The sequence below is a fragment of the Callorhinus ursinus genome, unplaced genomic scaffold (assembly GCF_003265705.2).
Source record: "Callorhinus ursinus isolate GAN/ISIS: 27379988/994484 unplaced genomic scaffold, GSC_fseal_2.0 scaffold47, whole genome shotgun sequence".
NCBI lineage: Eukaryota > Metazoa > Chordata > Mammalia > Carnivora > Otariidae > Callorhinus > Callorhinus ursinus.
Window position 1 is genome coordinate 6,391,904 of NW_027397109.1, and position 24,720 is coordinate 6,416,623.

General features: G+C 40.5%; 1 protein-coding gene across 4 annotated transcripts in view; it reads left to right on the forward strand.

Moving 5' to 3' along the window:
* The window catches only part of LRRK1 (leucine rich repeat kinase 1), a 120,447-nt gene that overhangs the window by 32,215 nt on the left and 63,512 nt on the right, over window positions 1–24,720 (forward strand). For all 4 annotated transcript variants that reach the window (XM_073882506.1, XM_073882507.1, XM_025893019.2 and 1 more), the window contains exons 3-6: window positions 7,885–8,048; window positions 15,753–15,924; window positions 19,430–19,609; window positions 20,025–20,173. In XM_073882506.1, coding sequence (XP_073738607.1) covers window positions 7,885–8,048; window positions 15,753–15,924; window positions 19,430–19,609; window positions 20,025–20,173 — 665 coding nt within the window. The remainder of the gene's footprint in view (window positions 1–7,884; window positions 8,049–15,752; window positions 15,925–19,429; window positions 19,610–20,024; window positions 20,174–24,720) is intronic.

Below are 24,720 nucleotides of genomic sequence, written 5' to 3' on the forward strand. Positions count from 1 at the left end.
TTCTAAAGAAAATAGCACTTTTTTACTTGCGATTTTCCCTTGGGTGAGCTGTTTGTATATATAACTGCACATCCCCCTCCTATTAACAAAAATCCATTTGGTGAGACGATCCACAGAGAAGTTGTGTATCTGTGCTGCGAGGCTCGGAGGTATGAGAAGCACTCAGCCTCATTGCCAGAGCTGAGCGCTGTTCTGCATGAGCCATGAGCCAGGATGCCCTCGCTCCCTGCACTTTCTTTTCTGATGCTGGTCGATCCAAGTGGCCCCGCGTGATGGGGCTGAGCCCTGGCCATCTGCAGCTGGTGAGGAATTATCACCGGGGGTCACCCTGGGGGTCATGTCGCCCTCCACAGCCCCCCGGCCTCTGCCTCTTCCCCGAATAAATAAAGGGTTGGATTTCACCGTAATTCGACCCAGAGAGGAAAACTGCTTACTGAGGCTAAAATCCCAGAGTGATAGCTGCAAAGAAAGAAGCACCCTTCCAGCTAAAGGCTGGTGAACCTGGGGCTACAGCAGGTGAACCCGGGGCTACAGCAGGTGAACCCCTGCAGGGCCAGGAGGGTATCCCCTCCGGGGAGGGACAGCCCCTGCCCCCATTCTCTGGCTGCACAGGGACTTGGTGGAGGATGGTCCTTAAGCAGTTATGACCAGGTCAGTAGCATTCTAAAGTTTACTTTTGTTTGCTTTGTTGTGAACTAGGGGTTGGTAGAAATGTTTTTACTTTTTGCTACTCTAATGATAGAAATGAACATAGTAAAAAAAATTCATGGATGTGCAAGTAAAATGTGAGTGTCATAGGAGGATGCAACAGATTTTGAATTGACAGCATTCTCTTTCCATCGTATGTGTTTTCTTTGGTGGGGAAGAGAGAATTAAATATAATGTGTATTATATATGTCTATAATATAATATATATAATTATAACATAATTACATAATATTAATATAATTGTATATAATATATAATCACATGATTTTATATATATATGAGAGGCCAAAATTTAAAACTTACAGAATTAAAGTCACTCTCATATTACCTCTCCATTGTCCTAGATTTGTAGGAAAAAAACAGTAGAGAGAGAATTTTATTCTGATTTTTGGGTTGGGAGGGATGACTTACCAAATACCATTCTAGAAGAAAAGGTAAGACCCTCCTTAGAATATAAGGACAGAGCAACAACAAAAAAAGGTTGTAAGAACAGAACAGACTCCAAACCAACAAAGGAGGACTCTCTTTAAGGGGGGGACATCCACAAGGAACTGTTCATGTAAGGGACATGGCTTTTACCGTGGACATCACTATAATATTCATGGAATTCTATTTTACCATTTCCCCTAAAGAAGAGAATAATTTCCATTAGTTTTTCTGTAGTCAAAATACTCTGTATTTCTAAAAACTGAATTACAGAAATGATATTTAGATACCGAGTCATTGGCAACCAAACCCATTTCTCCTAGAAATGGCCAAATCTAGAGCACATACAGTGTTACTAAAAGTATTTATTAATAGAATATTAAATTAAAAGTGATTATCGAGGACTAAATAATGTTCTTATTGCACAGGCTTTTAAATATTGTTTTAACCTAGTACTTCTTCACATAATGAACTTTAATTAGTGTCCATGTCCAGCATATTTAAATACCAGGCTGTGTAGATATTAACGTTTGTCACCAGCCACGAATGTGTTGTCCACTTATCACCTCACCCAGCTTACTGTAGATGTTTCTTGTCTTAATAATTCTGCATGGGCTAAATCCATAATCCTAGCCATCCACTGTATTTGCAGTTTCCCCTCGCTAGCTCCTACTTCTAATAAACTGACTCCTAAAATCAAACAAGTCACACCACCAAAAAGAAAAAAAAAAAATGTGCTCTTGGTTTTCCCTTCTGCTCCTTTACTTGGTAACTTACTTCATTAAGCATATTTTGCATTAAAAGCAAGCAAGATGCACATATAGATATGTATCTGTGTATATGGAATGTTCGTTGCTGTATAAGAAAATAATAACATTGTAAGAGAGAACTAAAATGAATTTTTTAAATTCGAAGCTGAGTCATTCTAATGTTCTATAATTGTTTTCCTGCTGGTTCTAGTTGGCTTATTTGGTACATTAATATTTTATTGAAATACAATGTATTTTGAGTGTTTATGTTTTTAATATGAAATTTACAGCATAGGAGGAGAATATTGAGAACTGTCATATTTTACTGCTTACAGGAATATAATATGGACAGTGGTTGATAAGCACAAATCACTGAAAAATCTCGCTTGGAGTAAATACATCCCTCCGCTTTAAGTTTAAATCAGAGGTCACCAGTTGTCAACTACGAAAGTGTAGTATTTGGGGGAAAAGTACTATAAAAGTAAATATTTACCTCTAAGAAAAGGTGTCTGATGGTGGGGAGGAGAGGTTTCTGCTTTTTACATGATGTAGTTCTGTATTTTTTTTCAGTGAGAATGTGTTCTTTCAGTACTTGTGTAATCTCTTTAAAGTTTAAAATAAAACAGTCATTTAATTCCATTATGGGGAACTTGGAAAATAAAGAATAAAAATCTTTTCTAATGCCATTATTAATTCTACGCCAGCCCATTCTTAATACTAACTATTGGCATTGTGGTCTTTTTTCTTTCAATGTAAATACATGTTAACCCTTCTCTTTATAATTTCAGGAAATTAAAAGGAGTTGGCAGATTAAATTAAATGTATGTGCATTAGCAGATGTTTCCCCATAATGTCCTCCCAACAATTTGATTGCACTAGAACCCCCAGCTCTCAGCATCAGTGACAGTGGACATGCGTTGTCCACGCAACCTAAGAAAATCAGATCCAAAACTGAAAACATCACAATATTAAAAAATATGTAAATAGAATCAAGCAGAGTCTTGGTTCTGATTACATCATTTACTGCACATATGCTGCATTATTTAAAAGTCAAGTTAAAGTAAAATCCCCCTTGTAATTTTTTAAAAAGATTTTATTTATTTATTTGTCAGAGAGCACAGGTAGGCAGAGTAGGAGGCAGAGGGAAAGGGAGAAGCAGGCTCCTCACTGAGCAGGGAGCCCTACGAGGGGCTTGATCCCAGGACTCCAGGATCATGACCTCAGCTGAAGGCCAGCGCTTAACCAACTGAGCCACCCAAGTGCCCCCCGCCTTGTAAATTGACATGCACCCTAATCCCTAGTTTCTGCCTTCTCAGTGTCACTTAACTGGGACTGAAGGTGAACTGTTTTTATTTATGTTCCTACAGTAAACAGAAGAGGTCACTTCATACTTGCTTGTACACACACACACACACACACACACACACACACACGCTTGTATTTTACAGAGATAAGGGAAATATTTGTTAATTTTGAAAGAGGAGCGATGACATAATTAAGTGCCTCTTCTGATGGATGCTGCTGCTGTTGATTCTACCCTCTTCTCGAAACCTGCCAATGCCTTCCTCCTTCCAGCCAGCTCTCCGATGTCCCAGGGTCTCTGACGGTAAATAATTAATGGGACTGTTAGCATGTGATGGGGAGCGAAGCTGCCTTACTCACAAGTGCAACCACTTACACACTAAGCCGTTTTCTGATTCCTCTTTGCAAAAAATACACAGCCAAAAAAAACCCAGTAATCTTCACTCAGACACAGCAATCTTGCTTTGGTGTTTCAGGAATGATGCAGAGCGTGTGTGATGCTTTATCCACTTACATGGATTTTCAGAACGGTTGCCTTTGAAATAGTGAAAGTCATGGCTTAGAATGAGCTGTAAAGACCCTGAATGGTTTCAAGGGCCTTTACTGTAAGCAGATTGTCTTTGCCTCTCTACAGAGCAGGATTTTTTTTCTGCCCTGATGGTGGAGCTCATTCAGGATGCCATATGGTGGGCCCTGCATTTAGGGTATGATATTTTGATTCACTTCTCTCTACATTTTCTTACTAAAAATTTTAAACATAAAGTTGAAAGAATCGAACCATATCATCCATTACCCACCACCTAAAGTCTACCATTAACATTTTCTAAAATTGCTCTCTCACGTTCTATCCATCTGTCCATCCCTCTATTCATCTGTCAATCCAATATTTTCAGTGCATTTCAAAGAAGGATCTATATACTTCACCCTCAAAATCTTCGACATTCATATTATTGGCTACAGTTCAATATTGTTTATAGCAATTGGGGATAAAATCCGTATAGAGCAAAATGCACAACTCTGCATTAGACCATTTGATAAGTTTTGACAAATAACACCAATGTAATGAAAAAGAACATCAGTTTCCTCGTGCCCCTTCCCTGGTAAACTTCATGCCTGCCTCCGGGAAGAACTATACTGATTGTTTTTCCCCACCCATCGATTAGATTAGAACAGCATATAAACAGAATCATCTTGTGCAATCATTCTTTCACTCAGCCTTATGTTTTGAGATTTCCTGTCTCTCATTTCGTGGATCAGTAGTTCATTCCTTTTTATTGCTGAATAGTTACTAAACCACAGTAGTCGTTAATCTGTTTTTCTGTTGATGGACACTTGTGCTATTTACAATTTGGAGATACTATGAATGAAACTGCTATTAACATTCTTCGATAAGTTTTTTAGACCTATTTCTCTTGGGTAAATATCTGAGAATAGACTTGCTGGATCATAGGGTAGCTGTATATTTAGTTTTATAAGAAACCATCAGACTTATTTCCAAATGGTTATACCATTTTACACTCCAACCAATAAGATATGAGTGTTCTGGTTGCTCCGTATCCTCACCAAGTACTATAAGTCTTTTTAAATTCTAGTAATTCTGCTGGGAGTAAACTGGTGTCTCCTTCTGGTTTTAATTTACAACTCCCTGATGACTAATGATATTGAGCATTTTTTTAAAGATTTTATTTATTCATTTGAGACACAGATACAGAGGGAGAAAGAGAGCATGAGCAGGGGGAGAGGCAGAGGGAGAGAGAAGAAGCAGGCTCCCTGCTGAGCCAGGAGCCCAATGTGGGGCTCAATCCCAGGACCCTGGAATCATGACCTGAGCCGAAGGCAGACGCTTAACGATCTGAGCCACCCAGGTGCCCCTGTGTTGAGCATTTTTAATATCTTCTGCTGTTTCCAATCTTTGCCCATTTTTAATTGGGCTGTCCTTTATTATTGAGTTATAGGAGTTTTGTGTATTTTGGAACCATTCTCTCCTTTTTTGGGGTGGGGGGTTTATGTTTTGTAAATATTTTCTTCCAGTATATAACTTGCTTATTCATTTTTAAATGGTAGACCAATCTTTTCATGAGTAGAAATTTTAAATTTTGGTGAAGTCTAATATAGCAAGTTTTCCTTTCATAGTTATTGTTTTCTGTGTTCCATCTAAGAAACCTTTGCTTACTCTCAAGGCATAAAGATATTCTCATGTATTTTCTCTAGAAGTTCCTTAATTTTAAACTTTGTGCTAGGTCCATGATCCATCTCAGGTTAATGCTTGTGTGTGGTAAGAAGTGGGAGTCTGGGTTTCTTTTTATTCATTGTGGATGTCTAGCTGTTCCAGCACCATTTGTTGAAAAGACTGCTTTTCTCATTATATTGCTTTGGCACTCTTGTCAAAAACCAATTGGATGTACAAGTATTACAAATATGGGTGTATTTCTCAACTCTCTATGCTGTCCCATGGATTTTTCTGTCTATACTGGTACTACAATGTCTTGATTACTGTAGCTTTTTTTTTTTTTTTAAGAGAAAGAGAGCATAAGTGGGGAGGGGCAGAGGAGAGGAGAGAAAGAATCCCAATCAGGCTCCACACCCAGTGCAGAGCCTGACGTGGGGCTCGATCCCACAACCCTGAGATCATGACCTGAGCTGAAATCAAGAGTTGGACACTTAACCCACTGAGTCACCCAGGTGCCCCCTGATTACTGTAGCTTTATAGTAAATCTTGAAATCAGGTGGTGTACATCTTCCAATTGTCTTCTTTTTCAAGCTTACTTGGGATATTTAAAATCCTTTGAATTTCCATACAGACTTGAAGATCAGATTGTTAGTTCCTTTTTTTAATTAAAAGATTTTATTTATTTATTTATTTGAGAGAGAGAGAGATAGCAAGCAATAGAGCACAAACCGGGGAGAGAGGGAGAAGCAGGCTCCCCACTGAGCAGGGAGCCCAAGGTGGGGTTCAATCCCAGAACCCTGGGATCATGACCTGAGCCAAAGGCAGATGCTTACCTGACTGAGCCCCAAGGCACCCCTAGGTTGTTAATTTCTATCCCCTAAAAGCCTATGAGAATTATGGTTGGGATTTTATTGAACCTATAGATAAAATTGGGAAGAATTGACATGTTAACAAATATTGATTCTTCTAATCCATGAACATGGAATGTCTTTACATTTTTATGGGTCTACCCATCTTTTGTTAAATTTGTTTCTAAGCATGTAGTTTTATGCTTTTGTAAATAAATAATTTTTTTTAATTTTCCAAAAGTTAGCTGCTATAGTGTGATTCACTTCTGTGATAAGAATATTTGGAAGCCAACCTTGCTTAGCATTATTTTCACATGAGAAGAAGCTTCTTTTTTATTCATTTCTTCAAAGAGACAACAGAGATGGAGGGGGTTCACCCCAGCCTGAGAGCTAGGGGACCAAAATTCTGTTCAGGTTTGCCTTTTACTGACTGTGTGGACTTGGCGAAGAATGGTTGGAATCTCTCCCTATTTCACTCAACACAATCAGAACATAACTCCTCATTCTTTGCAGTCTTTTAAGTAGCATTTATAGAGGTAAAACTTTTAACTCTGGTTTACTTACGCATTTGGAAATCTGGTAGAAGCCTTGACTTTTCTCCTCAAAAAAAATGTACACACACACACACACATGCACACATGTGCGCACATGCTCACACAGCTTTGTGTCCAATTTAGGATGTTCAGGCAACCTCTGAAACCTGCTTATCAGCCACAGGGTCCACAAAACCCCTGTTCTAAGGGGAGAGCTCAGTGAGGGTAGGAGCTGACTTCCTTTACATCTGCATCTTCAGCGCCCAGTACAGTACTCGGCCTCTCACAGCTGCTCAGTGGATGCCCCAGCATTGCTGCATCATGGCCTCCTGCAAAGCTGACCACTCCTCCTAAGTAGCACCAGGTGCTCAGTTGTCCTGGAGCAGCCTGGACGATCTTCCACCCAGGACAGCCAGTGTCCACTACTAGAGAACAGCAAGATACTGACTGATGGCTGAGCCACATTTCAGATAACCAGAATGGAACATTTCAGATAACCAGAATAGCAGAGTCAGGCGATTTCTTAGGGACACCCTGGACCAGTCACACCAGTGGCCCAAGGGCGTCCCAAGGCCCAGAGTTTTATGGGACTGCCAAGATCATAATGTGGCATATTTGTGCGAGGGCACATATGGATGAGGGTTGCTGATTCTAAATCCCATGCCCTTAGTGGGGTTTTCTAGGCAGAGAGGGGATAGATTTCCAAATCCCTAGTATTAGGCCTTTATTTCTTCTACCACTAGATACTAAGTCCCCATGAAGGAAACAGCAGGGGGACAGTTTGGCTGGACCATCCGCTATATCACCAAAGCCCCAGCTTTTCTGTTGCTGTCAGTGAGATCACCCTGGCTGTTCCCAGCCAGACAGCGGCCCTAGGTGTCCTCGACCCCCTCCACTACAGCAAGGTGTGGCTGCAGAGACAGCCTGGCTGAGCACCAGTCCCACACAGGAAGTCTCCCCCCCAGAGCTGCCGGTCCCGGGGTCTGCTGTCCTTGGTGACACCAGCATTATTTCAGGGCCACCCCTTTCTCTTCCTGAAGCCTCAGATTTATGTCCTAGAGAGCACATCCTGATCTCCTCTCCAGTGGTCCCCATGAGCAGCCCTGGCAAGTGATTGTGACATTGTGTGTGTGCTTCTATCTACCCAGGCGCTGAGGACATGGGCAGCAAACCATCCACACCAGGCAGTGACCCCACAGCACAGTGCTCTGGGACAGAAGGCATTCATGCTGCATACAAGCAAGGAAACCCCAGCAGGGCCCGGCACCTGCTCAGAGAGGCTTGTGACGAGAGTACGTCCCATCTGGAGAAGGTAGGGTTGATGCTGGCTCCTCCAGCCAGACTGAGGATCTGGCCTGGATGAAGGTTACCACTCAGATTATCTCCTTGTTATCATCATAATTATAATGGGGATTTTTTTTTTTACCTCCTTTCACGTATAAACTCATGGGTGCTGGTCCTTTCAAGCCAACTTCTCAACCTGCCACCATCTATGCAAACCCTTTCACCTTCCCAGAGGACAGGGGAGGCATAACTGAAATGTGAACAACAAAAGGCCTATCTGAAGGTTCAGCTTACTGTATTCTTTTACCCTTCTCTTCCGTTATAAAAATAGCACATGCTCAAAAAAAGAAAACTTAGAATTATGTAAAAGTAGGGAGGAAAATAAAAAGAAAGCAACCATATTCTTAATGCATCCAAACAGTCCCACATAACAATTTCGTTATATTTTCTCTCCATCTGCTGATCTGTGCATGTGTTGTTTCTAATACAGATACGGTCATATTGTGTATATAGATTTGCATGCTGCTTATTCTTACATAATATTATATCAAGCATTTTCCATCTGATTATAAATTCTGTATGTGCTGTAAAAGGAGAAAGGTTTTTACGCTTCACTTTAATTGATAAAACATTGAAACCAGTAGACTTTGTTAAGCTATGTACATAATACCTAGAGCAACCACCTTAAAAACAATACAAAGAGATACACTCCAAAACACTATTGACCAATCAAAATGTATTTTTTAAAAGATTTTATTTATTTATTTGATAGAGAGAGACATAGCGAGAGAGGGAACATGAGTGGGAGAGGGAGAAGCAGGCTTCCCACTGAGCAAGGAGCCCGATGTGGGGCTCGATCCCAGGACCCTGGGATCATGACCTGAGCCGAAGGCAGATGCTTAATGACTGAGCCACCCAGGCGCCCCCAAAATGGAATTTTAAAAATGTCTCAGAAACCACAGGAAGGCAGGGGGGAAAAATCAAAGAGCAAACAGAAAATGAACCAAAAAATTTCATGACAGACTTAGATTTAATATACAAATAACTATATTAACATAAATAGTCCAAATACATAAACTTAAAGAGATTCCAGAATAGATTTAAAAAACATGAGCAACAAAAAAAAAAAAAAGAAAGAAAGAAAACATGAGCAAGTATATGGTGCCTATGAGAAACTCACTTCAAATAGGCTATATGTAGGTTGAAAGTAAATGGATAGAAAAAGATATACCATGAAAATATTAATCAAAAGAAAGAAGGAGTGGCTAAATATCAGGTAAAGTAGACCTGTCTGATTTTAATTCTTTTAAATAAGGGAAATTACCATGGACAGAGAGGACATTTCATAATGATGAAGGGGTCAGTCCACCAAGAAGACATAGCAATCCTAAATGCACATGCACCAAACAACAGAGCTTGCAAAATAGTGAAACAAAAACTGATATAACAGAAAGGAAAATTAGATAAATCTGCAATAATAGTTAGAGAGTTTGACACCCTCTCTCAACAAGTGATAGAACAACCAGGCAAAAAATTAGCGAGGATACAGAACTTAACAACACCATGAACCAGCAAAATTGAACTGACATTTATGAAACATTCCACAAAACAGCAGAATGCATTCTTTTCAAGTGTCCACAAAACATATCTCAAGATAGACTGCATATCCTAGGCCATAAGATAAACCTTAGCACATTTAAAAGAATTATAATCAGACAGAATATGTTCTCTAACTTCAGAGGAATCAAATTGGAAATTTATAACAAAAAGCTAATAGGAAAATCTCCAAGCACCTGGAAACTAACCACAAACTTTTAAATAATCCATGGGTCAAAGAGAAAGTCTCAAGGGAAATTTAAAAAATACATTGAACTAAATGAAAATGAAAATGTATGTCAAAATTTGTGGGATGCAACTAAACCAGTGCTGAGAGGGAAATTTATAGCACTAAATACTTACATTAAAAAAGAAGAAAAGTCTCAAAGTAATAATCCAAACTTCCACCTAAAGGAACTACAAGAAGTGCAAAATAAATCCAAAGCAAGTGGGAGAAAGGAAATGCCAAAAATAAGAGTAGAAAATTAATGAAATTTGAACAGAAAAACAATAGAGAAAATCAATGAAACAAAAGGTATTGTTTTTGAAAAGATCAACAAAATTGACAAACTTCTAGCAAAACTAACAAAGGGAAAAGAGAAAAATCACTAATATCAGGAAGGAAATAGGGAATATCAGTACATACCCTGCAAATATTGAAAGGATTGTAAGGGAACAATATGAACAGCTTTACACACATAAATTTGACAACTTAGATGAAATGGACCAATACTGGAAAAATAGAAACTATAACACATCCAATATAAAATACATAATTTTAATAACCCTTTACCTATTAAGGAAATTCAACTTATAATTTAAAACCTCCTGAAAAGAAATCCACAGACCCAGATGGTTTCATGGGAGAATTCTACCCAATGTTTAAAGCAGAATTAATACCAACTCTACAGACACTTTCCAACACTTCTGTGAGTCCAATCTACCTGATACCCAAACCAACGACAGTACAAAAGAGAAAAGTTCAGACCACTGTCCATCATGAATATAGATGCAAAAAATCTTAACATATTACAAATAGATTTCAGCAATATATAAAAAGAGTTATACACCATGACCAAATGGGATTTATTCCAGAGATACAAGACTGGGTTCGGTACTCAATAATCAGTCAATATAGCCCTCCATTATTAATAGACTGCTATGGACTGAATGTTGGTGTCCCCCCAAAATGTGTATGTTGAAAATGTGATGATGTTTGGAGCTGGGGCCTTTGGAAGGTGATTAGGTCATAAGGCTGGAGCTCTCATGAAAGGGGTTAGTGCTCTTATAAAAGATCCCATAAAGCTCCCTAGCCTTATTCTGCCACGTGAAGATACAACAAGAGATCGACCATCAAGAAGAAGGCTCTCACCTGACCAGGCCAGCACCCCAAATCTCAGACTTCCAGCCTCCAAAATGTAAGAAATAAATTTTTGTTGTTTTTATGCCACTTAGTCTATGGTATTTTGTTATAGCAGTTTGAATGGATTAAGCCATAAATTGAAGAAGAAAAATCACATTATCATATCACTTGATGCAGAAAAGCATTTGACTAAATTTAATACCCTCATGATAGAAACTCTTAGAAAATTAAGAATAGGGGGAACTTCGTCAACCTGATGAATAGCTACAGAAACCTACAACTAACTTTATACTTGATGGTGAAAGAGTGCTTTACCCCTAACATCAGGAATAAGGCAATGATATCTGCTGTCAATATAATACTAGCAGTTTAATTTGAGAATAACTATACATAATTATATTCAGCATATTACTGGAAGTTCTGGCCAGTGCAGTAAGGCAAGCATAAAATTCTTAGCAGATGAATGGTTGAACATACAATTGAATATAATATAATATAAATATAAACTGTAAATATATAAAATATGTAATATATACTACAAATATAATATAAATATAATACTAAGCATTATAAAGAAATTCTTTGAGAAAGGGGAACCCTCCTACACTGTTGGTGGGAATGCAAGCTGGTGTAGCCACTCTGGAAAACAGTATGGAGGTTCCTCAAAAAGTTAACTGTATGACCATACGTAAGAGCTACCATATGACCCAGCAATTGCACTACTAGGGATTTACCCCAAAGATAAAATGTAGTGATCCCACACCCCAATGTTTATAGCAGCAATGTCCACAATAGCCAAACTATGGAAAGGGACCAGATGTCCATCTACAGATGAATGGATAAAGAAGATGTAGTATGTATATACAATGGAATACTATTCAGCCATCAAAAAAACCTGAAATCTTGCCATTTGCAATGATGTGGATGGAACTAGAGGGTATTATGCTAAGCAAAAAAGTCAATCAAAGGAAGATACTTAACATGTGATCTCCCTCATATGTGGAATGTAAGAAACAAAACAGGATCACAGGGGACGGGAGGAAAAAATGAAACAAGACAAAATCAGAGAGGGAGGAAAAAATGAAACAAGACAAAATCAGAGAGGGAGGAAAAAATGAAACAAGACAAAATCAGAGAGAGAGACAAACAGTAAGAGGCTCTTTTTTTCTTAAGATTTTATTTATTTGCGAGAGAGAGAATGAGAGACAGAGAGCATGAAGAGGGAGGAAGGTCAGAGGGAGAAGCAGACTCCCTGCTGAGCAGGGAGCCCAATGTGGGACATTCCTGAGGGGCATCCATGTTTCTGTAATTCCATTTCCCCAAACGATGACAGCTTACACAATGTAGTTCAAGATCAAAACCAGTAATTTGACATTAGTATAATGTGGGTATATCATTCTGCCATTTTGTCACATGTATATACATTTGTGTGATCACCACCATGATCAAGATGCAGAATTACTCCATTGCGAGATGAGTCTCTCTTGAGCCCCCCCTTTATAGTTACACTCTACTGCCCTCCACCATGACTAACCCCAGAAACCATGAATCTCTCTTCCATCTCTATAATTTCGTCTTTTTGAGAMKGKWMTMCARGATCATGACCKGAKCCGAAKRCAGTMAYGTRACCWWYTGAGMCWMYYWKKYKYYMAAKWWSCTSYTMAWCATAGGAWRCAAACCKWGRGWTSCATCKGAGKGGTGGAGGGTAKRKKKSATGRKKTWWYTKRRTKWTKRAMATTWAGGARKKCAMKTRATKRAMAKAGYASTGKATKWTWWRTWKCASWGATAGMATCMMKKGATKCTATCWSTGMWAYWWAWMATMCASTGMTMTKTYMATYAMKTGMMYTCCTWAATKTCCATMACCMARTTAMMMMAWMYMYSMWAYMYWCCACCMCTCASATGSAWCYCWMGGTTTGYWTCCTATGWTKARSAGSWWMTTKRRMRMMWRRKWGKCTCARWWGGTYACRTGWCTGCCTTMKGMTCAGGYCATGATCYTGKAKWMCMKTCTCAAAAAGACGAAATTATAGAGATGGAAGAGAGATTCATGGTTTCTGGGGTTAGTCATGGTGGAGGGCAGTAGAGTGTAACTATAAAGGGGGGGCTCAAGAGAGACTCATCTCGCAATGGAGTAATTCTGCATCTTGATCATGGTGGTGATCACACAAATGTATATACATGTGACAAAATGGCAGAATGATATACCCACATTATACTAATGTCAAATTACTGGTTTTGATCTTGAACTACATTGTGTAAGCTGTCATCGTTGGGGGAAACAGAATTACAGAAACATGGATGCCCCTCAGGAATGTCCTCGTGACTTCCTATGAATCTCTATTTCAGAGCAAGAAGTAGTAAATTAAATTTAAAAATAAGTGAAGTATAATTCCACTTTAATAATATATAAAAACTGGCAATGGTGTTAGAAGTCAGGATAGTGGTTATTCCAGGTAGGACAGTGACCGGAAGGGGGCAGAAAGGGGACTTCTGGGAACAGATAATCTTGCGTCCCTGGTCCGAGTGTCCATCACACGAATGTGTTCCCTTTGTAAGAGTTCATGAAACTGAACACACAATGTGTGTTCTTTTCTGTAGAGTTGTTATATGCCAATAAAAGTAATGAATGAAGTGAAAACATGTGGTTTCACATGGGATTACCCCTGTGTTGATATGGATGAACACATTCTAGAAGGCTATGTAAGAGCAGTTTCCTTTGCAAAAGGGCGTTAGGAAGGAGAGGCATGGAGCGAGGCCTCCTTTTTATATTATACTTTTCTATGCTGTTTGAATGAAAATAAATACATGCTATGGAGCCTCTGGGCTGTCTCTAGCCAGGTGCCAGCCTGACCCTTCCTGCCCTCTGGTTCCTCTTGGCCTCTGGGTTAGTTCTTTGTGGCATCACCACTTTGTGAGGATGGGGCTTTTAAGCCTCTTATCCACTAGAGTCTAGACAACTGTTGGTTGTTTGTGGTGAATCATTTAATCAATCCCTGTGGCTTTTCTCCCTAATGCAAGTGCTTTCCTGGAATGGCAGGCCTAGGGGGCCCCACCCTGGGCAGATTGGCAGGCCAGTGGGTTTTTCTTTTCTGGTCATATTGAATGCATACCTCACATGGCCAGCTCATTCACTCCACTTACACAACCCGGGCCTCCCTCCAAGTCCCACATTTCCTGGGAAGTCTTGGACAGAATGGAGCCTAGGCTTCGGTTAGACAGACCCCAGTTCAAATCCTGGATAGTTCTGCAGACTGTAAACTCCCTCCCTCCCATCCCTCCTCACCCACAAGATGGAAACACAGTGTGAAAATAAATAAAGGAAACCTCATTTAAAATGGGAGTCTGAAAAAAAATAAAAATTTTTAAAAGTAAAATAAATAAATAAATAAATAAATAAATAGATAGATAGATAGGAGTCTGGAAGCCCAGCAGGGCAAGTTCTCATGCATTACCACTCACCTTAAGAAGCAAACTTTGCATTCCCCAGGGAGGAGAAGCTTACTTTCCATACCCCAGCAGGAGGAAGGAAGAATTTTTCCTTGCCCAGCAACAGCCCAGCCAATGGGAACTCAGGAAAACACCCTCCCAGCTTCCTCCTTTCCCTTACAAAAGCAAGCCCCTCCCTTCTGTTCTCCAGACTTGCCTATGGTTCACCCTAGTTTCCTTGCCCTGAATTGCAGTTCCTCTGCTGTTCCCAAATAAACTCACTTTGCAGGTAAAATAACTGGCTCTTCTCTTTTTTTTAAATCAATAACAGATACAGTCCTCTTAAGACTGTTATCAGGGTGAAGTGTGACCATGTAAATAAAATGTGCCATGCAGCATTTGGCACATGATAAGAGCTTAATATATCAGTTCTCATCCCTGGGATCGTGTTGTCCCATCCCTGCCCATCTCACCTGAAAGTGACTCCTAATACACCTGTATTAGGAGTAAAATATGCTTGCTTGTGGCTGTTTGATGCAGATTCCAGACTCACCTGTAAACTCATGAAGGTCACAGACTGCCCCTGGCATCCTCACACAGTAGGTTCTCAGTAAATGCCAACGCTGGCACAGGTCGCCTCATTCTAACGTGGATCGATTCTGCATCTGCCTCCTTGAACCCTGCGGATGCCCAAGTCCATCGGAAATAGCCAAGTTTCAGGAGGACTTAAAGTTTCAGTAATGCAGTCAAACTCTGTACATGCCAACCCAGCATTCTTTTTGCAGACCTAGTGAGCCCATGAAAAGTCAGGCCCATTTGTACAGTCCTCAAGACTTTTCTAGCTGTGTGATCTTGGGCAAGTCACGACACCTCTCTGAACCTCCATGTTCTTTGTCCACATATTAATATACTGCTTCAGATGGGGATACTCACGTGATCTCCATCCTCATGAAGCTCAGGGCAAAGAGCAGTGCTGTCCCAAAGAAATAGAATGGGAGCCACATCTGTATCGAATGGTCTAGCAGTCACATTCAAAAAGTAAACAGAAACAGATGAAATATTAGTATATTTGATCTGAATATACTAAAGATCATTTCAACGTGTGAGCCATATACAAATGATTGACAAGATAGTTGACAGCTTTGCAGTAAGTTTTTGAAATTGCGTGTCATTTGACACTTCCAGCCCCTCTCACTTTGCATGGGCCTCATTTTAAGTCCTGGACAGCCGCACGTGGTGCCAGCTCCAGGCTCGCCCGTGGACTTGGTGAAGCATGTCCAGTTGATTCTCTTGGCCATTCCTAACAGCACCCATCTCACTGAAGTCCTGTCCCTGCTCTGTGTTAACCAGGGCCAGCTTCTGAGCATCTCGGCGGCCTATGGCGATCTGGAGACCGTCCGGTACCTTCTCACCGAGAGACGGGTGGAGCTGCCCACCGAGCCCACCGACGACAATCCAGCTGTGGTGGCAGCACATTTTGGGCACACTGACGTTGTGCAGGAGTTGCTCGAGTCTTTGCCAGGTAAATCCCAGGGCGTGAGCTCCTTGCCCACCTCTCAGGAATCACCTCTTCTTGGGAATCAGACAGATGTTTGTGGGAGGAGGAGGGGGTGGCTTTCCCTCAAAATGCTTGTTTCTTTACACTCTCACCAAGCGGGAGAACCAGAAATCTGGGCCATCAAACTGACAATCGAGCCACATCCCACGTCTCATTCCCTTGAGTTCAGTAGGTAAATTCTTTCATACCCTACTTGATAAAGAATATGGATCTATGTCCTTTTTTTAAAAAAATTAATAGATTTTATCCTTAAAGCAGTTATAGATTTTCAGAAATGTTGATGTGGAAGTACAGAGAGCCCCCATATACCTCCCCGCCAAAAAGTTCCCCCATTATTTACATTCTGTATCGGTATCGTAGAGTTGTCACAAATGAGCAACCAATACTGAGACATCCGCACCAACCAAAGTCCAGAGTTTCCATTAGGGGTCCCTCTTTGTGTTTGTACATTCTATGGGTTTTGACAAATGTATAATATGTATCCACTGTTAGTGTATGATACCCAACAGTTTCACTGCCCTCAAAGTCCTCTGGGCTCCACTGAGTCATCCCTCCCTTCCCCTAGCGCCCCCCCCCCCCCCCGCCACCTGCAACCATGGATCTTTTTACTGTCTCTGTAGTTTTGACTTTTTTCAGAATGTCATATAATTGAGCTCATACATTTTGTTGTCTTTTTAGATTAACTTCCTTCCCCTGACGATATGCATTTAAAGTTCCTCCATGCCTTTTTATGGCTTGGTAGCTCATTTCTTCATAAGGCATTACCTTAGCAGTGGTCTTTGGGAGTTAGGATTTTATTTGAGCAAGGCCAGCTTCATTGCAACAGTGTGGGCCCTGCACTCAGAAGGCCCATGCTTGGTTCAACACTCCACTGTCGCCATCTTGAAATTTTTGATATTTTTTTTGAACAAGGGGCTCACCTTTGTATTTTGCATTGGGCCAGTAGCCGATTATGTAGCCATCCTGTCAGGGGGGTTGTCCAACAGTGTGCTTTGAGTAGATTTGTGCTCAGACTTGGTTCTAAGCCAGTGCTTTCTTCGTGTGTCTGGAAGGAGAATGAGGAGAGTAGAAATCAGGACCATGTTATGGTCCGCAGGTGTAGATTGGGTGCAGCCAGACATAGGAGGGCAAGGAGGAGCCTGGGTGCCCCTGAGGGCAGACTCCCTCTCTTCAGGGATCCCCAAGATTAGCTCTGTTGTAGCCCCAAAGTGTCTACACCAGCTGGCTCATGACCTAATTGGTGCAATTTACATTTATGGAGCATTCACCATATGAGTCTCTCACTAATGCCTTACCAGGCATTCTGCAGAACCTGAGAGACATGGAGACTTTTAAAAAGGTGATCCCAGATCTTGCATAGCTCCTGGTTAAGCAGAGAAATCAAAGCAGAAAGGAGTAATTCCGTGCAGTGTAACCATGCTGAGGTTGAAGTATTTACACAGTGAAGTATTTACACATAGAGAATGGTCTTGTCTGGTCTTCATAAGGAGCTGACATCTGAGCTGGGTTTTGCAGGGTGGATAGGAGTTTACTTGGCAGACAAGAGAGGAAAGGGCTTAGGTTGCCCGCTTTTGCAGAGCAGGGAGCTTGGCTGGACCTGAGCATGCTCTTGGGGCATCCTATCTTCAACTACACTCGGGACAGAGTTACTGAGGACCGAAGGAGTCCAGAGCATTGTTCTGGACTCTGCAGGAAGTGCAGAGATGGGCAAAACAATGTGTGTCCCTGTGAATTCCCAAACCGGAGGGAAGGCAGCCACTGTCAGGAGTCTGAGACCAGAAGACATATAAGACACAACTAGAGAACAAGGGAGGGTTTGAGAAGAGAGATGAGAAGCTCACAGGGGTAGGCACATCACTGTGTAGTTGTGGACGTCATTTAAGGTACATCATTATGTAAAGTCTGGTCTCTAGCTGAGCGGAGATGGAGCAAAGGAGGAAGAGGAAGGATGGAGACCCTAATGCTCTCGGAGTATCATTGGATTCGGGCCTCAGAAAATACATGTAGGGGTTTCATATGGTTAAGAGAGCACCCTTTGGTTTCGAGTGTCTAAATCCTTTAGCTTTGCAGTGTTTAAGTCTTGACTTTGTTATTTACCACCTGTGGAACCTTTGGCAAGTTCCCAAACCTCTCTGAGCTCTGATTTCTTCATATTAAAATCATGGCTATGAAATATAGCCTACTACAGCCTTATACATCCAACCTCAACAGAAGTTACAGCATGATGACTGGATTTCTCCTCTCTAGGTATTGTTGCAGTAAGCCAGTTGGGGATCACTTGTTAATATCTGTTTGAGCAACTCACAGGAGTTGTTAATTCTAGTAATCAGAGGGAGAAGAAGGGACATTTATTTAGCATCTGCTGCAGCCCAGGCACTGTGCCAGGCACCCTCTGTGCTGAATTTTCATTCCTTCCATCCCGACCTCACCCCTGTTTCCTAGTCAATTTCCTACCATGGAGGGGAGGGTCCCTCTCTCCATGCTTGGGAGCACTTTGGTTCCAAAGGACTCTCAGCCTCTGGAAATGAGACAATGTTATGATGCAATTTGGAAGTGTCAGCATGGAGGATGAGATCATTTTTCCATGGCTGCTACATCCAAAAGATGTTGCGTTACTTTGAACTTGAAGATACTGTAATACTTCAGCCCACATTGTCCCTGTTCCTTCAGTGTGCTAAGTGTTATTTCCTCCTGGAATTAAGTAAGTGGTTCTTGCAGGGAGTAATTTGCAAAGTTTTAAGCTGGATAGTTAGATCTATTTCTTTCATCAAAGCCTTTTTTCTTTCATTTTTGAAAGTAATATATGTACTCACAGATAATTTAGAAATGCAGAAAACTGTTAGTACTCTAAAAACAATGACAGATAATGAGTTAGAATATATTGAGCCAGGCACTTGACATACATTATGTCATGCAATCCTCAGATTAAACTTGGGAGGATGCGTGCCATTAGTCCCATTTTACCAATAGGTAAACTGAGTCAGGGAGAAGTTAAGAAATTTGTTTAAGATTACACTGTTAAAATATTTTAACCCTAAGCTGCTGGTCTCCAAAGGCCATGTCCCCGTATGTAATGCTACTCTGGGGATGAGGTCAGGGCTGGGGATGGGGAAAGGGATGAGGTGAATAGTCACAATCCCCACTACCCAGAGATAATATACTGCAACATGGGGTAGTACCTTTTAGTCTTATTTCCACATGTGCATTTTTTTTTTATCCAGTTACATTCGTACCATATATGCTGTTGTGAATGCTGCTTTTCCTCACTTGGCATTATGTGATGAGCAAGTGGGTTTATAATGATGTGGGCAAATGGCATACGCAGTCCAGAGGGACTATTCCAGAAAACACTACCAACTTGACAGAAGCGACTTGCGGCTGGAAATGGGGCAGTCTGAGGGAAGAGCAGAATGGGAACAACCAAAACCCTTGAGTGGCACCTTCCCTTTGTTCTGTCATCTCCTGCCAGGTCCCTGCAGCCCCCAGCGGCTGCTGAACTGGATGCTGGCTTTGGCTTGCCAGCGAGGGCACCTGGGGTTGGTGAAGCTCCTCGTCCTGACGCACGGGGCCGACCCGGAAAGCTACGCAGTCAGGAAGAACGAGTTTCCTGTCATCGTGCGCTTACCCCTGTACGCGGCCATCAAGTCAGGTGGGTACCTCCCCCCCCGTCAGGCCCACCCATGGGAACCCTCACAGGTTGGAGATGGGGGACCTTGTCTTCCCCCTCACCCCTAGCTCTTGAAGTGCTTGTGTGGAGACGCTTGCAAATTCTGTTACTTGTCTGTCTTTCAAAATGTCTGCCCCTTCCCTCATTGGCCCCACTGGCCCCTGCAAGGGGATTTCAGTGACAGGCAAACTGTGGCAAATGGGACCATAGTAGGAAGTGCTCCACAGGGCAGAGTCCCACAGAAAGTCACAAACAGGAATTTGCCACCTCAAGGGAAGTCATAGAGAAGGTCCACTGGCACAACTACCCTTTTCATTCCCGGTTTCACCTATTAGCATCTGCCATTTTGGACAGCTGTGACACACTCCGCATCTGAATGCCATTTTCTGTCCTTCAGGAAATGAAGACATCGCCATATTCCTGCTTCGGCATGGGGCTTTTTTCTGTTCCTACATCTTATTGGACAGTCCTGACCCCAGCAAACATCTCCTCAGGAAGTATTTCATTGAAGCTAGTGCCTTGTCCAGCAGTTGTCCAGGGAAAATGGTGAGTAGCCACTGTGTGTGGACGAATGGATAAAGAGCAGGTGGTACATATCTACAATGGAATATTTTTCAGTCACAAGAAAGAAAGACATCCTGCCATTTTCAACAACATGAGTAGACTTTGAGGGCATTGTGCTAAATGAAATAAATCAGACACAGAAAGACAAATACCATATGGTCACACTTCTATGTGGAATCAGAAAAAGCCAAACTCCTAGAAACAGCGAGTAGATGATTTGCCAGGGGCTGGAGGGGGCAGAAAATGGGGAGATGTTGGTCATAAGGTATGAATAAGTTCTGGAGACCTAATATACAGCTCTGTGATTATAGTTAATAATACTGTGCTATATACCTGAAAGTTGCCAAAAGAGTAAATCTCAAGTATTCTCACCACAGAAAAGAAATGGTAATTAGATGACATTATACAATGTTAGCTAACACTATGGTGGTGGTAATCATTTTGCAACATATAAGTGTATTGAATCAACAAGTTGTACACCTTCAACTTACCCAATATATATTTTAAGATTTTATTTATTTATTTGAGAGAGAGCGAAAGCAAGAGAGATCACAGAGGGAGAGGGAGAAGCAGACTTGCCGCTGAGCAGGGAGCCCGATGCGAGGCTCGATCCCAGCACCCTGGGATTGTGACCTGAGCCGAAGACAGATGCTTAACCAACTAAGGCACCCCCCAACTTACCCACTATTATATGTCAATTATATCTGAATAAAACTGGAAAAATATGCAGGATATAGTTTTAGTTAGTTTTCCATTTTAATAACAAAAAGAGTGTTGTGTTATTTACATCATCTTCAGCTAGGCTCTTTAAATTTAGCACTCTGTCATGGACTCCCTCTAGATCCGTCACTGTGGCTACAACTCATTCTTTAAATACATGCCTTAAATCTATAGAGGGAACATAGCTTAGTCCTTTTCCTGTTGGTGGACATTTGGATTATTTCTGGGTCTTGCCCTTTGTTATATAGCCTGGTTTTCTGGACTGTTTGCTTCTGTAGATCAAAGTTCCCAAAATGGATTGTTTGGGAATCACTTCCCCAAAAAGCTATGGTGATTCACACTTTCAGCCACATTATGTGAGAATCTCTCTTTCCCACACCTTGGCCAGCATTAGATATCCAGGAGCCTTTTAATTTTTATCAGTCTGTTGGATGGAAATGAGATCTCTTTCTTTTGATGTCCACACTATTATTATTAACAATATAGAGCATCTTGTCCTATCTTCATGAACAATTTGCATTTCCCCTCATGTGAGTTGCCTGTTTGTTGATTATTTTCCCGAAGGGTTGGTCATGTCTTCCTTCTCATTTTGGAGGGTCTTTTTGTATATCAGATTTTAAACCTTTTTTTATCATACATGTTCCAATATTTTCTCCAACCCCTTATTTTTCTTTGGTCTGCTATCTTTTGTGATAACAAAGATATAAGAATATGTAATCAAACATCTTTTTCGTTATGGCCTCTGGGTTATGTAAGAAGGTCATTTCCCCCTCAATTTTATAGAAATATTCTCCTCCTGGGGTATCTCACAATATTTTTTTCTTTTAGTTTTTACATTTTAAGCTTTAATTTTTCTGATATTTATTTGTATGGGAGGTATGAGGGAGAGAATCTAGCTTTCATCTTTTCTAGATGGATGATCAGTTATTCTAGTTTTTTTAAATAGAACTTCCTTTCCCTTCTGAATTGAAATGTCATCATGTTATTTTCCCCAGTATCTGTCTGTATGCATTTTGGGATTCTCTGTACTGGCCCACTGGCCTATTAATCTGTTTCTAGGTAAATGCCATACTGTTTTGAGAACAGACGTTTCATTTAAGTCTTACAGCCTATTAATGCATGTTTTCTACTTGTTTGGTTTCTTTCTTTGAAAATATCTTGACTGTTATTAGACATTTGTTCTTACTTTTATACTTTTCCCATGATGAGTCTATTTGTGCAGCTTCCATGTTCTTTTGTAAGATTTTGTATTTTATTTATCTTATATTATTTTTCATATTTTTAATGAGATTTTATCATTTTCTTCATAAAGAACCTACACCTGCCATGTTTATTTGTGTCTTCTTTCTTGTTTTTGCCGCTATGTGAATGGAATATGATTCTTTTCCATTTCTATTTCCAACCCAATGTTACTGGTATGGAGAAAAGCTCTTTTGTTTATTTACATTTTATCCAGTCCCTTTACCAGCTTCTCTTATTAATTTTAATAGTTTTTAGAAGAGTTCCTTGAGACTTTTAGGCATGTGATCAAGTCATCTGCAATTCCAAATAGGTTTGTCCCTCCTTTTCTAATATTTATATAATTTATTTTATTTCATGTCTCATGCTATCACTAGAAACTTCAAAAGTTGAATCATCATGAGGATAGCAGATGCGTCTCTCTTGTTCCTGATTTTAAAGGTCTTGACCTCAGCAATTTATAGGCATTTGCTGTAGATTTTTGGTAAATAGACTGTTGTTAGATTTAGGTGGTTTCCATATATTCCTTTTTTGCTTAAGAGTTTTTATTGGGAAAGATTGCTGGGTTTTGTCAAATTCCTCTTTGGCAGCTACTGATATATTCAATTAGCTTTTCTACTGTAATGTGTTGATATAATGAATGATGATGATATATTTCCCTTTACATTTATGATGTTGGACAGTTTTACTTTTTCTCTTTTGAACTTAATCAGACCAGCCAGGGATTTACATGTTCCAGTGGTCTTGTCAAAGGACTTGTTAGATTTTATTTACTTTTTTATGATTTGTTCTGTTATTTCATTAACTTTGGCTTTTATCTGTACTAAAACCTTCATGTTTTCTTCTTTGAGTATTTTATTTGTCTCTGAGTATTTGGGGTGATGTGGTTAAGGCAAGGCCATGGCATGAGACTTCACGGTCTCATCTGGGCTCCAGACCTTCATCTGGTAACTTTACCTCTCTGTGTTTGGTTTCCTCATCTGAGAGGTAAGAAAAATAAAGAGAAAGAAAGTATCTGTCTTGGAAGGATACTTGGCAATTAAATGTGGTAATAGTTGTAACATTCTAAAACCAATGCCTGGCACATGATAAGTACCTAATAGATAATAGCTATTATTATTGGAGTTCTTTTTTTAGGTTTATTGAGTTAAATATTTTTTTTCCTCTAATTTTATCTTGTCAGTTGCATATGCAAGTCTTTCGTATGCTGTCATTTCGTGCTAGCTTTCTTTGTCAGAATCTGAAATACACACACACATAATATGTACACATATACATATTTATAAATGTACATATATATGTATATAGACACATATGTATTTCCTACTTCTGATTTTTTTTCTAGTTCTTCACAGTGTTCTACAAGTTTTTGCTTTATAGGCCTATTTAATGGCTTTATGCCCCATTTTGACTTATTTCATGATGTCAAATACCTGCTTTAATCCCATTCAAGCTTCTGTCCTTAAAATTGGAATTGTCTGCTCTTCATATGGCCACACTGCATTCTTTTTCTTTGCATCAGCATTGTACAGGTTTTCCCAGACATTCACCTTCAGTTTTTTCATTATCTTAGGTGTATTTCTTATAAACAGCATTTAGTTTTTCATCCCATCTGAGAGTATGTCTTTGAGCAGTCCACTCAATTCACATTTGTGTGGGACCTGCCATACCGATCTATTACTTCCATCTTTTTGTATTATATTTATTGCTATTTTTTTTAATTTTATTTATTTATTTGACAGAGAGAAAGAAAGAGAGCACACATAGGCAGACCAGCAGGCAGAGGGAGAGGGAGAAGCAGGCTCCCTCCCGGGCAGGGAGCCCAATGTGGGGCTCGATCCCGGGACTCTGACATCACGACCTGAGCTGAAGGCAGATGCTTAACCGACTGAGCCACCCAGGCTCCCCTTGCCATTTCCTTTTAACTGTTCTCTTATTCTTACTGGTTTCCTAGTTTTTAAAGAATACCAATAGTCTTTTTTTTTTTTTAGATTAAATACCTAGTTTATTTAGGGAAGAATATAGAATCATCTTGGAGGCAAGGTGGCCAAAGAGAACAAGGGCAGGTTCAGCATATCTTGTGAAGTTATCCTTCTAGCCTCTACCCCAGCAGCCCTTGGAAGCCACAAGTGACACTGAACAGGCAAAGTTGAGGTGTTTTGTTTGTTTTGTTTTTTGATCTGGGAAACCTTTTTTTTTTTTATGTTATGTTAATCACCATACATTACATCACTAGTTTTTGATGTAGTGTTCCATGATTCATTGTTTGCGTATAACACCCAGTGCTCCACGCAGAACATGCCCTCTTTAATACCCATCACCAGGCTAACCCCCTCCCCTCTAGAACCCTCAGTTTCTTTCTCAGAGTCCATAGTCTCTCATGGTTCATCTCCCCCTCCGATATCCCCCCCTTCATTTTTCCCTTCCTACTATCTTCTTTTTTTTAATATATAATGTATTATTTGTTTCAGAGGTACAGGTCTGTGATTCAACAGTCTTGCACAATTCACAGCGCTCACCGTAGCACATACCCTGCCCAATGTCTATCACCCAGCCACCCCAACCCTCCC